The following is a 13,486-nucleotide window of genomic DNA, read 5'->3' as shown; positions in this document are numbered from 1 at the left end:
ACACTGGAGGTATCTTTGGGAACTGCTGGTTTACTTATCCATGGCTGGAGGGAAAATAAAGGAAGCAAAAGTTTAATTCGATGACCACGAGATGGTTGATGCCCAGTGGTGCATCAGTTGGGCAAGAAAAACTGAAACTTAGAAAAAACAACTGAAAAATCAAAGGTACTAAAAAAGGTGAAAAAAAGACCACTGGGTCCTGCAACAAATAAAATCTGCAATTTTGTTTTAATGAAATGGCTACAGCTGGAGCAGGAGAGTTAGGAAACACAACCAGTGGGCTCCGCAGAAGAGATGAAAAGGTCTCTGCATAGTTGTGTAGGATAGTGACACACTGAGCATGCCCAGTGAGGAACAATCAAAACTTCTAGAAACTTTGACATAAAAGTTCTGGGCCAGGCTATCTGATGATGTAATCCACATGTGAGGACTGACATCCTGCTTGTCCTCGGAGAATCACTATTTCTCTGGGGTTTGGGATGCAGCTGTTGATGGATGCATCTTTTGGCTCACCCCAGTTTTGCAACCAGAAGTCAGACAATGGAAAGGATAGATATAAATTGAGAAATTGTTTGAAGAACTGACCAATTACTGTGTTTCCCACAGCACTAGATGGTTAACAGCACACACACATGCCAATATTATGCACTAAATGTTAACACATGATCTAGGAAAGTGACACAAGTAAAATGCACTTAACCATGCACTAAATCTAGATAAGGCCATGCTCTCGCAAAATAATATGCACACCAGTAAAATAAGAATCCAAAACATCATGCAGCATGTATAAACGGAGAGTGGAGTATGACAAACAACACAGCACAGAAAGAGGCAAAGTGGCAAACACTGAAGGTAAACAGCGCCTGTGTGAGCGAGCCAGAGAGAGAGGGTATGCAAGAGACGGAGACAGAAATAGTATGTGAGAGCCTGAGTAGGTAAGAAAAGATATGAAAAAAAGTGTGTGCATGGGACACAGACTTTGTCCCACTACTCTCTCAGCTAATTTACTCATAAAAGCCCAAATCATTCTGAACATTTTTCAGAAATTAAGAATTTGAAAGCACAGTTTTGGGAATTATGTTATGATTTTTAGAGAACATTAAAAATAAAACAAAAAAAAATCCTCACCCCTGATCTCTGCTTCTGGATCTAGACCGAGACCTAGACCTACAAAAAGAAGAAAATTATATTAGAAAAATAATTAATCTGTTATGCTCTATTCATAAAGCACTGTTATTCTATACTGCACTATACAGTCAGAGCAATGATTTAAGTACGTCATTCGGTGCTCTAGTTACAGAAGAATGAGCCTTTATAAAAGCTGTCAGCATATACAGCACTGTACAGTTACCAAACATAGCATTGTCATATATATACACACACACACACCCCAGTGTACACAATAACAGTCGCAAATCATTTATAGTAGCGTAGTATTGATGGCAGAAAAAGACCAAAAATGGACCATCCAGTCTGACCAGCAAGTTTCTTATAGAAGTAACTGCCACTCTGTGCAGGTTACCCCCATGTTTCTGTTGAGGGTAGTAACTGCCGCTCCGTGCATACAGGGCACTATTCAGTTATAGACTGCTTATATATTGGTGTACACAGCAATAATTTTACACAGTGCGGTCATTAAGCAATAAACATGATTCAGAAAACTGTCATTACTTTGACATCATTTAATTTAGTAAATCTGTCCCCAAAAATTTGAAATAAAAAGGTTAGTGTGCAGCAAGTTTAGTAAAATGAAACAAAGCAATGTGCTGAATGTCACAAAAATGGAGAAATTACTTACCTGATAATTTAATTTTCCTTACTGTAGACAGATGGACTCAGGACCAATGGGTATTGTGCTCTCCTGATAACAGATGGGAGACGGAGTCAGATTTCAAAGCTGACGACACTCTACATATTCCCATGCAGTAAGCTTAGCTCTTCAGTATTCACCTCGAAAAGCCATTGTGGATATATGTTTGCTTAAATAACTTGATTAACTTGAACTGGTTAAACTGATTTTCAAACTGGAGTCCGCTAGTGCATTCAACCAATTAACGCCGACACCAGACAAACTATGGGTGTCTTGAACTAGGGGTAGTCCATGGCTTACCCGTATTTGCTTAATCTTGAGGTTTGTTATTCGCGGTTCTCATTTTCTGGGGCAGCCGTGGGTAGGATGCTGAGTCCATCTGTCTACACTAAGGAAAACAAAATTATCAGGTTATTTCTCCATTTCCTAGCTTATAGCCAGATGGACTCAGGACCAATGGGATGTACAAAAGCTCTCCCGGACAGGGTGGGAAGCTGCCCCTGGTCCACTTAGTACTGCTCTTGCGAAGGCTGTGTCCTCCTGGGCTTGAACATCCAGGCAGTAGAACCTGGAAAAGGTGTGTATGGAAGACAATAATCACTGCTTGACAGATCTCGGCGGACGACAGCAGCTTGGTTTCTGCCCAGGACACCGCCTGGGCCCTCGTAGAATGAGACTTAACTTGAAGAGGTAAGGGCTTTCCTACCTCTATGTAGGCCACCTTAATTACTTCTTTGATCTAGCGGGCTATGGTCGCCCGCGAGGCCGCTTCCCCTTGTTTCTTCTCGCTGTGAAGGATGAACAGGTGCTCTGTTTTGCGCACAGGTTCCGATCTTTCCAGGTATTGTACTAGGAGTCTGCCGACATTTAGATGGCGAAGAAGGCGTGAGTCTTCAGAGTCCATATCTATATCTGGAGATGGTAACGAGATGGTTTGGTTCAAGTGAAACTGGGAAACCACTTTCGGTAAGAAGGAGGGGATAGTGCGCAGTTCCAGGCGTGAACCTAAGGAACGGTTCCCAGCAGGATAGTGCCTGGAGTTCGGAGATGCGACAAGCTGAACATATTTCCAGCAAGAATGCCGTCTTCAATGTTAAGAGACGTAGTGACAGACCGCGAGTTGGTCTGAAGGAAGCTCCCGCTAGGAAGCCTAGCACTAGATTCAGATTCCATAGAGGCACCGGCCACTTCAGGGGTGGTCGGAGTGGATTAACCCCTTTCAGGATGCGGGACACATCTGGATGGGTTGATAGCCTGATACCGTCCACTTCAGCTCTGAAGCAGGCCAGCGCAGCAACTTGGACCTTTAAGGGGTTGTCACTCAACTCCCTCTTCATACAGTCTGCAGAAACTCCAGGATCATGGGAATTCTGGCTCTCCGTGGGAGAGTCTTGCAGTCCTCACACCAGGCTTCTAATATTCTCCAGATCCATATGTAAGACAGGGATGTGGAGAACTTGCACGCTCGGAGCAGGGTGTCAATCACTGCCTTTGAGTATCCACGCTTCTTCAGACTAGTCTTCTCAAGGCGTAAGAGAGAATCGAGCCGGATCTTCGTGGAGGATCAAGCCCTGCTGGAGAAGGTCCCTGTGTGGAGGTAGGCATAGAGGGTCCCCCGCAAGTAGTCTTCGCATATCTGCATACCATGGTCGTCTTGACCAGTCCGGGGCGACTAGTCCCATTCCAGTGGGAACTAGTCACATTCCAGTGGGAGCACTGAGAGGAGAGAATCACCTTGCTGGTGGCTGAAAGGAATCAGTAAGTTTTTTGCTTGGGACATTGTCTTTTTTGAAAGTATTGGGGCAAAGTTAACTATTTGGGAATATTATTTAGTGTGTTTGTGCTTTTAATAGTCAGTAAGGCAGTGAATAAACAAGTTAGACTGTATTTTTTAAATAGTCAGTCAATAAGGCAGCTAGTAAGCAGTAGGTAGTGTGTTTATTTTTTAAAGTCTGTAAGGCAGCTAGTAAGCAGAACTGAGTGTTTGTTTAAAAAAACAACCCCCCCCCCCCCCCACAAAAAGTAGCCAGAAGCTAGAAATAAGCTAGGAGCAGTGTATACCTAAGTAAAAAGGTTGAAAAGTTCAGCTCAGTTACTCACCTTGGAAAGGTGTTGAGGTAGTGTGATTTGGTTTGAATAGGTACCAACATTTGATAATCAAGAGAGCAGTGAGTCGCTCTGGCTGACTAACTGAAGTTAGACTGATCGAGGGGTTAAAGGGGCACTTAGAGAAGATAAGGCCATCGTGGAAAGATTAAATGATTTCTTTGCTTCGGTGTTTACTGAAGAGGATGTTGGGGAGGTACCCGTATTGGAGAAGGTTTTCATGGGCAATGAATCAGATGGACTGAATCAAATCACGGTGAACCTAGAAGATGTGGGGTAGACCTGATTGACAAACTGAAGAGTAGTAAATCACCTGGACCGGATGGTATACACCCCAGAGTTCTGAAGGAACTAAAAAATGAAATTTCAGACCTATTAGTAAAAATTTGTAACCTATCATTAAAATCATCCATTATACCTGAAGACTGAAGGATAGCTAATATAACCCCAATATTTAAAAACGGCTCCAGGGGCAATCCAGGAAACTACAGACCGGTTAGCCTGACTTCAGTGCCAGGAAAAATAGTGGAAAGTGTTCTAAACATCAAAATCACAAAACATATAGAAAGACATGGTTTAATGGAACAAAGTCAGCATGACTTTACTCAGGGCAAGTCTTGCCTCACAAATCTGCTTCACTTTTTTGAAGGAGTTAATAAACATGTGGATAAAGGTGAACCGGTAGATGTAGTATACTTGGATTTACAGAAGGTGTTTGACAAAGTTCCTCATGAGAGGCTTCTAGGAAAAGTAAAAAAAAGTCATGGGATAGGTGGTGATGTCCTCTCGTGGATTGCAAACTGGCTAAAAGACAGGAAACAGAGAGTAGGATTAAATGGACAATTTTTCTCAGTGGAAGGGAGTGGGCAGTGGAGTGCCTCAGGGATCTGTATTGGGACCCTTACTTTTCAATATATTTATAAATGATCTGGAAAGAAATACGACGAGTGAGATAATCAAATTTGCAGATGATACAAAATTGTTCAGAGTAGTTAAATCACAAGCAGATTGTGATAAATTGCAGGAAGACCTTGTTAGACTGGAAAATTGGGCATCCAAATGGCAGATGAAATTTAATGTGGATAAGTGCAAGGTGATGCATATAGGGAAAAATAACCCATGCTATAGTTTCACAATGTTAGGTTCCATATTAGGTGCTACAACCCAAGAAAGAGATCTAGGCGTCATAGTGGATAACACATTGAAATAGTCAGTTCAGTGTGCTGCGGCAGTCAAAAAAGCAAACAGAATGTTGGGAATTATTAGAAAGGGAATGGTGAATAAAACAGAAAATGTCATAATGCCTCTATCGCTCCATGGTGAGACCGCACCTTGAATACTGTGTACAATTCTGGTCGCCGCATCTCAAAAAAGATATAATTGCGATGGAGAAGGTACAGAGGCTACCAACATGATAAGGGGAATGGAACAGCTCCCCTATGAGGAAAAACTAAAGAGGTTAGGACTTTTCAGCTTGGAGAAGAGATGGCTGAGGGGGGATATGATAGAGGTGTTTAAAATCATGAGAGGTCTAGAACGGGTAGATGTGAATCAGTTATTTACTCTTTCGGATAATAGAAAGACTAGGGGGCACTCCATGAAGTTAGTATGTGGCACATTTAAAACTAATCGGATAAAGTTCTTTTTTACTCAACGCACAATTAAACTCTGGAATTTGTTGCCAGAAGATGTGGTTAGTACAGTTAGTATAGCTGTGTTTAAAAAAGGATTGGATAAGTTCTTGGAGAAGAAGTCCATTGCCTGCTATTAATTAAGTTGACTTAGAAAATAGCCACTGCTATTACTAGCAACAGTAACATGGAATAGACTTAGTTTTTGGGTACTTGCCAGGTTCTTATGGCCTGGATTGGCCACTGTTGGAAACAGGATGCTGGGCTTGATGGACCCTTGGTCTGACCCAGAATGGCATGTTCTTATGTTCTTAGTCCCCTGTGATGCTCTATCTTGCAGATGACCCTGCCCAGTAGTGGCCACAGAGGGAAGGCATTCGGTAGATTTTCCTGTAGCCAGGTCTGGACGAGAGCATCGATTCCCGGGGATTGTGATTCTCGTCTGCGGCTGAAGAACCTGGGAACTTGGGCATTGAGATGGGTTGCCAGTAGATCCATGTCTGGGAGGCCCCAGCGATTTGCTATTAGTTGGAAGGCTGTGGTCGACAGCGTCCATTCCCCCGGGTCTAGTATCTCTCTACTGGGGTAGTCTGCTGAGACGTTGTCTTTTCTCACAATGTGGGAGGCTGAGATCCCTTGTAGGTTTATCTCTGCCCATGCCATGAGAGGGTCTATTTATAGAGACACCTGCTGGCTCTTGGTTCCTCCCTGGCAGTTGATGTAAGCAACTGTTGTCGCGTTGTTGGACATTATTCTGATAGACTCGCCCTGGAGACTGTGGCTGAAATGCAGGCACGCTAGTCTGACTGCTCGAGCTTCCAGGCGGTTTATGTTCCATTCCGCCTCTTTCTTGCTCCATTGTCCCTGGGCCATCAGTTCCTGACAGTGGGCTCCCCACCCTCGCAGGCTCGCATCTGTGGTGAGCAAGATCCAGTTTGGTGGGGATAGGCGTACTCCTCTGCTTAGGTGGTGTTCTTATAGCCACCATTGGAGCTGAGCCTGAACCTCTACTGGTAGTTGGAGGTGAATTGAGTAGTCCTGGGACAGTGGGTTCCATCGTGACAGTAGGGAGTGCTGGAGTGGTTGCATATGGGCCCTTGCCCACGGAACGACCTCCAGGGTTGATGCCATGAGGCCGAGGACTTGGGGGCGTGCACTGGTCATCAATTGTCGTAATCGTTCCATCAGTTTTCTTCTCCTCTGAGGGGGAAGGAAGACTTTGTTCTGTTTGATGTTGAACTGGGCCCCCAGGTACTGCAGTGATCAAGAGGATTGTAGACTGCTTCTGCCAGTGTTCACGACCCATCCGAGCTCCTGCAGTAGCTCACCTCCTGCCGGCTCTCCTCCGAAGACTTTGCCCTGATCAACCAATCGTCCAGATAAGCGTGTACCAGAATCCCTTCTTTCCTCAGTGTTGCCACCACGACCACCATAATTTTGGTGAAGGTCCTGGGGGCGGTTGCTAGACTGAAGGGTAGCGCCCGGAACTGGTAATGGGGACCCAGTATCGCAATGTGCAGGACGCACTACTGATCCTGATGGACTGGGATGTGAAGATAGGCTTCGGAAAGGTCCAGGGAGGTTAGGAACTCCCCCGGTTATACTGCCATTATAACGGAGCGCAGGATTTCCTTGCGGAAGTGTGGTACTCGTAGATGACGGTTGACATTCTTGAGATCCAAGATGGGTCTGGATGATCCTTTCTTCTTGGGAACGATAAAATAAATGGAATAGCGCACAGTATTTTGCTGGGGTGTGGGCACCGGAGTTACTGCCTTCAGACTGAGTAACTTTGTTAATGTGGTTTTTACTGCCAGTCTCTTGGAGTGAGAGTGGCAGGGAGATCTCATAAATTTGTCTCGAGGGATGCTGTGGAATTCCATAGAGTATCCTTCTCGAATGATGTTTAGGACCCATTTGTCCGATGTTATTTCGACCCATCTTTGGTAGAAGAGGGTAAGTTGCCCCCTATGGCTTCTTCCTGTGGATGGGCTGGCCTCTTCTCATTGTGGGGTACGGCTGGAGCCTGCCCCCGGTCCTGCTCCTCTTTTGGTGCGTCTGCTCCGAAAGGACTGGAGCCTTCAGGAGGGGCAAGGTGCCTGGAACTGTGGGTTCTTGTAGGGTCTAAAACGCTGCGATCCTCTGACTTTGGTTCTTCTGGGGGAGAAATGTTGTGGTCTTTTATTCCTATCTTTTGGTAGTCGGAGCACTGGAGATTCGCCCCATTTGTTGGCTAACTTCTCCAACTCACTTCCAAACAAGAGATATCCTTTAAAAGGCATTCTCGTGAGATTCGCTTTAGATGTCACGTCCACAGACCAATTTTGTAGCCATAGCTGTCTTCTGGCAGCTATTACAGAGGCAACGCCCCTGGCAGAGGTGCGCACTAGGTCTGAGCTAGTGTGCGTGAGGAAGGATGCTGCCGGTTCCATCGTATTTGTGTCTCTTGAGAGGAGTAAACAGGAGCATGTCACCAGTGCGCAGCAGGAAGCAATCTGCAGTGTCATTGCTGTTGCATCGAAGGCCTGCTTAAGGATGGACTCCAATCGTCTGTCCTGCATGTCCTTCAGTGCCGCTTCTCCCTCAACGGGAATCATTGTTTGCTTTGAGACCGCGCAGACAATGGCGTCCATTTTGGGGAAACGCAGACGCTCCTTGGTCGTAGGTTCCAGAGGATATAGGGCTTTCAAGGCCCAGCCCCCTTTGAAGCTGGCCTCCAGGGCATTCCATTCCAGGTCAATCAGTTCCCGGATGGCTTCCATCATAGGAAAGTAGCATGAGGCCTTACAAAGGGATACCAAGATGGGGGTTGTTCTTTGGTTCCGCCATGGGGTCCGTGCCTGGGATACCCAGCGTCTTTAGAGTCTGGGAAACAAGGGCTGGTAATTCGTCCTTGTTGAAGAAGCGAAGCATGGTTCGGTATGGTTCCATCCCTGGAGGAATTTCTCTTTCTTCCAGGGAGTCACTCTCGTTATCTGAGGTGTCCGGATCCCTATTAGGAAAGTTCTTGGTTAGGTGAGGCATGTCTCGAGGCATCCCAACAGTGCCGGGAGGAACTTGCGCCTCCGGCATGGGTAGAGAGCCTAGTGTGCCATCGGGGCTGGTTGTGCCTGAATGAAGGTTTACAGCCTTTGAAGAATTCTACCCAGGAGAAGGTCCCTGGGTCCATGTTGAGCCCAGGAGGGCTTGGAGTAGGGGGCCCAGAGGTGCCCGCCTGTGGGGAGGCCGAGTCTGAGATACATAGGTCCGGGGAACAATCTTCAGTAGTTCCAGACTCCTCCGACAGTAGGGGCCCGGGCTTCGGTTCCCCCTGAGCCTCTTCGCACTGCGGGCACAAGCAGGACTCAAATTCAGGCTGCGCGGCTCTTATGTGGCAGACAATGCAAAGGAAGTGTCCTTTTGCCTTCTTGGATGGTGGTGCCATTATTTGTGCGCGTGGTAGCTCTCAAAATGTGGCTATGCGTGCAGCTATGCGCATGGCTGCACTAGTTGTGCGCGCCGGGTGCGCTCAGATATGCGCACAGTTGTGCGCGTTGCTGTGCATACAACTCTGCTCATGTCTCTATGGACACTCGCAAGTTAGGTGCCTCGGCTGCCCGGCCTGTCCCTGAGTACCACCTATCAAGGGGGGAATATGACACCAACGATCCCGATCGCAAGATGGCACCCCCGAGGGTCTCCAGGTGTGTGGGTTCTTGCACCAGATCGGGGCCTAGCCAAAGCCGGGCTGCTCAACCCAATCGGTGTCCTTTAAACCTCGTCAGAAGAAGTCGATCAGTACGGCTATTCGAGCCCTGGAATTTAAATTTGAAGATTTCTACTTTACCTGGTCTCGGCGCTTACCGGTCGCATGCTGGGCGGTCTCCAGCTGCGGGGGGAGAGGGAAATACCTTCACCGCCGTGCTCGAATCTGCACCTGCTGCCTTTCAGCCACCCTGGGGGCTAAGTCCATGCCGGAGACCGGCTACCGGACCAAGGCTTACCTTTGAGGGATATTGGAAATCACCTCAGGAATTCTCGACTGGGGGAGGGACCCTTAGGTTTCACCACAGGAGAGCGGGGCTCGATCTTCCTAAAGGTACATTTCTATCTCTTCTCTGTTCTAAATGTTAACACTATTCTATGTGGGATAGTGTCCTCTCCTGCTAAGGAGACGGAGAAATACTGAAGAGCTAAGCTTACTGCACGGGATATGTAGAGTGACATCAGCTTTGAAATCTGACTCTGTCTCCCATCTGCTATCAGGAGAGCACAATACCCACTGGTCTTGAATCCATCTGGCTACATGCTAGGAAATGTGCAATTCTAGAGCCTTAAAGTCCCAAGTCTCCGTATGAAGCACATACACACACGGCTCATCTCATTACTGTGCTCACTAACCGTCTCTTCATTCTCTCATCACGTCCTTGTGTTTGTTCTTGTGCTTTTCTCCTCAAATGTTCCTTGTCTCTCTTCTGTCTTTCCGCCACTGCTTTCTAGATTTGCAAAACAGAAATAGATACTGCATTAAACAGACCTTGGAATGATAAAACTCACAATATGTAAATACATCCTAATCGATGAATACTGAAATGGGAGATCTCAGTATGGCGGGGTGGATATAATATGGCATATAGTTCTACAGACTTAAAAAAAGACTGAAACCTCAGATTTTCTGGTGGTTCAACCACCAGAAAATCTATTCAATCTCTACTCATGAAAACGACTCTGTGCTGTAGCCAACCTTGCAAATCTTTTGAGCTTATCTTCTGGCAAATGTGGCACCTAAGACTCCCCCAAAGCTTTCAGAAACTTCTCAGATCTTCTCCATAAGAGTGTTCCTTTAAAAGGGAAACTTCATCAACTGTGTTTAGACCAAATCAGCCAACCAATTACGAAAGCCACAATAAATGTCTGGCCATAGTCTGGAGCAAACCATAAAAGAAATCTGCTAGAAAGGCTGCTCCTGGTTCCATCTGGGCTAATTCATCCAAGATGGCATCAGTGCCCTCCAAGGAACCTTCCTGCACATGCTGAGATAGACGCAAACCAGCTCTTGCAACAATGCCACTGCTCATAGTCACCTGAAGAGCAAAACTGGTTGCCTTAAACACCTACTTAAGCACAGATTCTATTTTCCAGTTCTGAACATCTTTGAGGGAGGCACCTCTCTCAACTGGATCCTAGTCCTTCTGGTGACAGCACAAACAAGCAAGCAAATCTACTTTGTGTCCTAAGCGCCTCCCTTTCCTGATAGCTTAAAAAGAATAAAGCTTAGCCATAGTCTTACCATCTTTAAAGTTGGCTTCTGGGAAATCACACTCTACTGAAATTAAAGTCCTAATGGACTTAAGCAATGGGAAAGCTTTGGATGGCCTTTTTAAATCCACCATATTAAAGTCTTTTGAATGGTCTGCATCAAACTTCTTCTCTGAAATGTTCAAGACCCTCAAAGACAGAGATTAAGTTCTTCCTTATGAAACAGTCAAACCACAGAGGAATCCCCTTCCTCAGCAGGAGAGTACATCCCTCTTCTGGTTCTTCATCACTGTCCCTGGGACCTTATAAATCCAGCAGAGAAATATCAGATCCCTGGAAGAACCCTAGTCTTCCAAATTTTCCTCCTCTCCCTTTGAGTATCTTTCTGCCAGAAATGGGCTATCCTGCTGTTTAAGCCAAAGGCTGGGAAGGAGGGCAGTTCAAGAAGAAGACTTGCTGCAGTCCTTTTAGAAACTCGGCCAAAAGCCACAACCACAAATGAGAGGGAGTCAATTTCTGGCCTGCAGAGAGGCTCCTAAGCCCCCCAGAGGAACCCATTTCCAAGTCTAATGGAAACAGCACAGGAGGCCCCTAATCCACCATGCTGAAGTCACACATAGCTACTATTCTCATCACAGTGGCAGGCCCACTGGCAGTAGCCTGATCCAATGGCCATATTGAGGTGGCACCCTCTGGAGACACTGCATCTCTCTAATGGTCGTTATCCCTCTCCTCCGCTCAAACCCCACACCTTGGTCCTACCCCCCCCCCCCTGTATTGCATAAGGGGGGCCTTCTTCTCACAGTACCCTTGCATAGTCATGTCTTCATCTGTTGCCCTCAGTCAGCCGGCAGATGAGAAAAAAAAAACCCTACCTAGGACTCCTGCCCAGCCAGGGAGCAATTCCAAAGCAGAAACCACCAATTCTTGTATTTAAAAAAAACAAAACAAAAAAAAACTCTTACTTGGACAGAAGAAGACTGACTAAACTGAGGGAAAAAGAAAATCAATGAGGGAGAGAGGGAGGAAGAACCCAAGGAGCTACAGGAACCAGAAAAACAGATGGGCAACAAATCTTTACTTCCAGAAGGCACCAGCTGCTGAGGTCTGATTGACAGTGTAGTTCCTGCCCTAAGCTCTAAAAACATCAAGAAATGGCCCGCAAGAACAGATCGACAGTGGATGGTCACTGCGGTAGAAGGATTTGATTTATTCTTCAATATTATGGGTTTTTGTTTTGGGTTTTTTTTTTAGTAAATGTATATTAGAAATTTTTACAATTTATAAAACCGTAATTGTATGCATTTGAAAACTCTACTCATCTCTAGTTTATGCACTTTTAACTACTTGGTGCAATAAAAAAAAAAAAAAAAAAAGTCCAAGTACTTTATAACTAGAAACTTTCACAATTCATTGTGTACGTTTAGAAACTTCTTTCAATTGTACCAGTTGATGTATTTTCAACCATCTGGCGCAATACAGCTGACTTGGCTTTTTCTATAAAGCAATATTTGTTTTTATTGTAGGCGTAAAAAGAAAGTTGCTGTTGACAGAGACCATACACAGCGTCATGCTGCTGATGCAGACTCGAAACGCTGATTCAGTGTCAGAATACCAAACAGGTAGTTCCTGCATGTACATAGGGCCACTTTGCTTCTACTGAACCTATGGATCCCTAGACAAGATGTGCAATTAAGATAACAAAAAGGTCTCTAATTATTGAGCACTTCCCTTTTAAATGCAATCACAATTAAAAAAAAAAAAAAATTAAGGTCTCAGAGAAAATGGACACTAAAATCCTGGCAATACTGTTTGGACTTATAAGATCAATTGATCAATGTCCAATTCAAAGCCTCATATGAAAGTCACTTTTGTAGATATAGTTCTTTTTGCCTAGTTTTAGAGTGAATTTTTTTTTTTTGTCTCTTAATTCTGACCATCACATACTGTGCCAAGGTTGCAAATACTATCATGTAGCACAACCTACAATGCAGAAGTACAGCATAATCGTTCTTACCTGTAGCTCTGCCAGTTTGGAACGAATACGAGCATACCCAGTATGCAGTTTGCCTTGATAATGGTCAGTAAGATAGTCATCATCTTGAAAACAAAGGTATGCTGAACAGACTTCACAGACCCGCAACTTTGGTACGCGGAAAGGGAACACCGGCATGGAATTACGATACTCTTCCTATAGGAAAAAAAAAAAAAATCAAATTTTCAACATGAAGGCAGTTTTAAGCAAATTCTAGAAATATCCATCACAATACCACTGTAATAAGAACTAATAGGACAAAAAGAGAACCTTCACATATCAAGAACGCATGAACCCTTACGGTGGTGGAAGTCGAGGTGCTAGAAGAACAGCAGGGAAATCAAACAGGAGGCACCAAACAGGTGTAAGGTTTCCATTAAAACAAACATGGGAGGGGGAGCATAGCAGCAGAAAGATGAAAAGCAGAGAAGTAAAGTATTTGTGGAACATCCTTCCCAAAATGTTACATTAGATAATACACCACCAAAATGGACTTGAAAACTGAATCCTGCTGTAAACTATGAACAAATTGACTGGCATTAAGCTGATGAATTAAACTAGTTGTTTTTAGGATAGAGTGAACATAGGAAGAAGATTGAAATTAACAGGATCTGAGTCTTGGTAATCTATATAAATAAAAATGTAAATGTCCGTTTGTTCAAAATC

General features: G+C 44.9%; 1 protein-coding gene across 2 annotated transcripts in view; it reads right to left on the bottom strand.

Annotated features, from left to right (window-relative positions):
* The window catches only part of LUC7L (LUC7 like), a 108,868-nt gene that overhangs the window by 20,173 nt on the left and 75,209 nt on the right, over positions 1 to 13,486 (bottom strand). For both annotated transcript variants that reach the window (XM_029576183.1, XM_029576184.1), the window contains exons 6-8: positions 12,803 to 12,976; positions 9,928 to 10,022; positions 1,129 to 1,167 (exon numbers count right to left, since the gene is read on the bottom strand). In XM_029576183.1, the coding sequence (XP_029432043.1) occupies positions 1,129 to 1,167; positions 9,928 to 10,022; positions 12,803 to 12,976 (308 nt within the window). The remainder of the gene's footprint in view (positions 1 to 1,128; positions 1,168 to 9,927; positions 10,023 to 12,802; positions 12,977 to 13,486) is intronic.

This window comes from Rhinatrema bivittatum, chromosome 14 (assembly GCF_901001135.1).
Source record: "Rhinatrema bivittatum chromosome 14, aRhiBiv1.1, whole genome shotgun sequence".
Classification (NCBI taxonomy): Eukaryota; Metazoa; Chordata; class Amphibia; order Gymnophiona; family Rhinatrematidae; genus Rhinatrema; species Rhinatrema bivittatum.
Note: the sequence above shows the minus strand (reverse complement) of the source record. Positions and strands in the feature narration are given on the sequence as shown.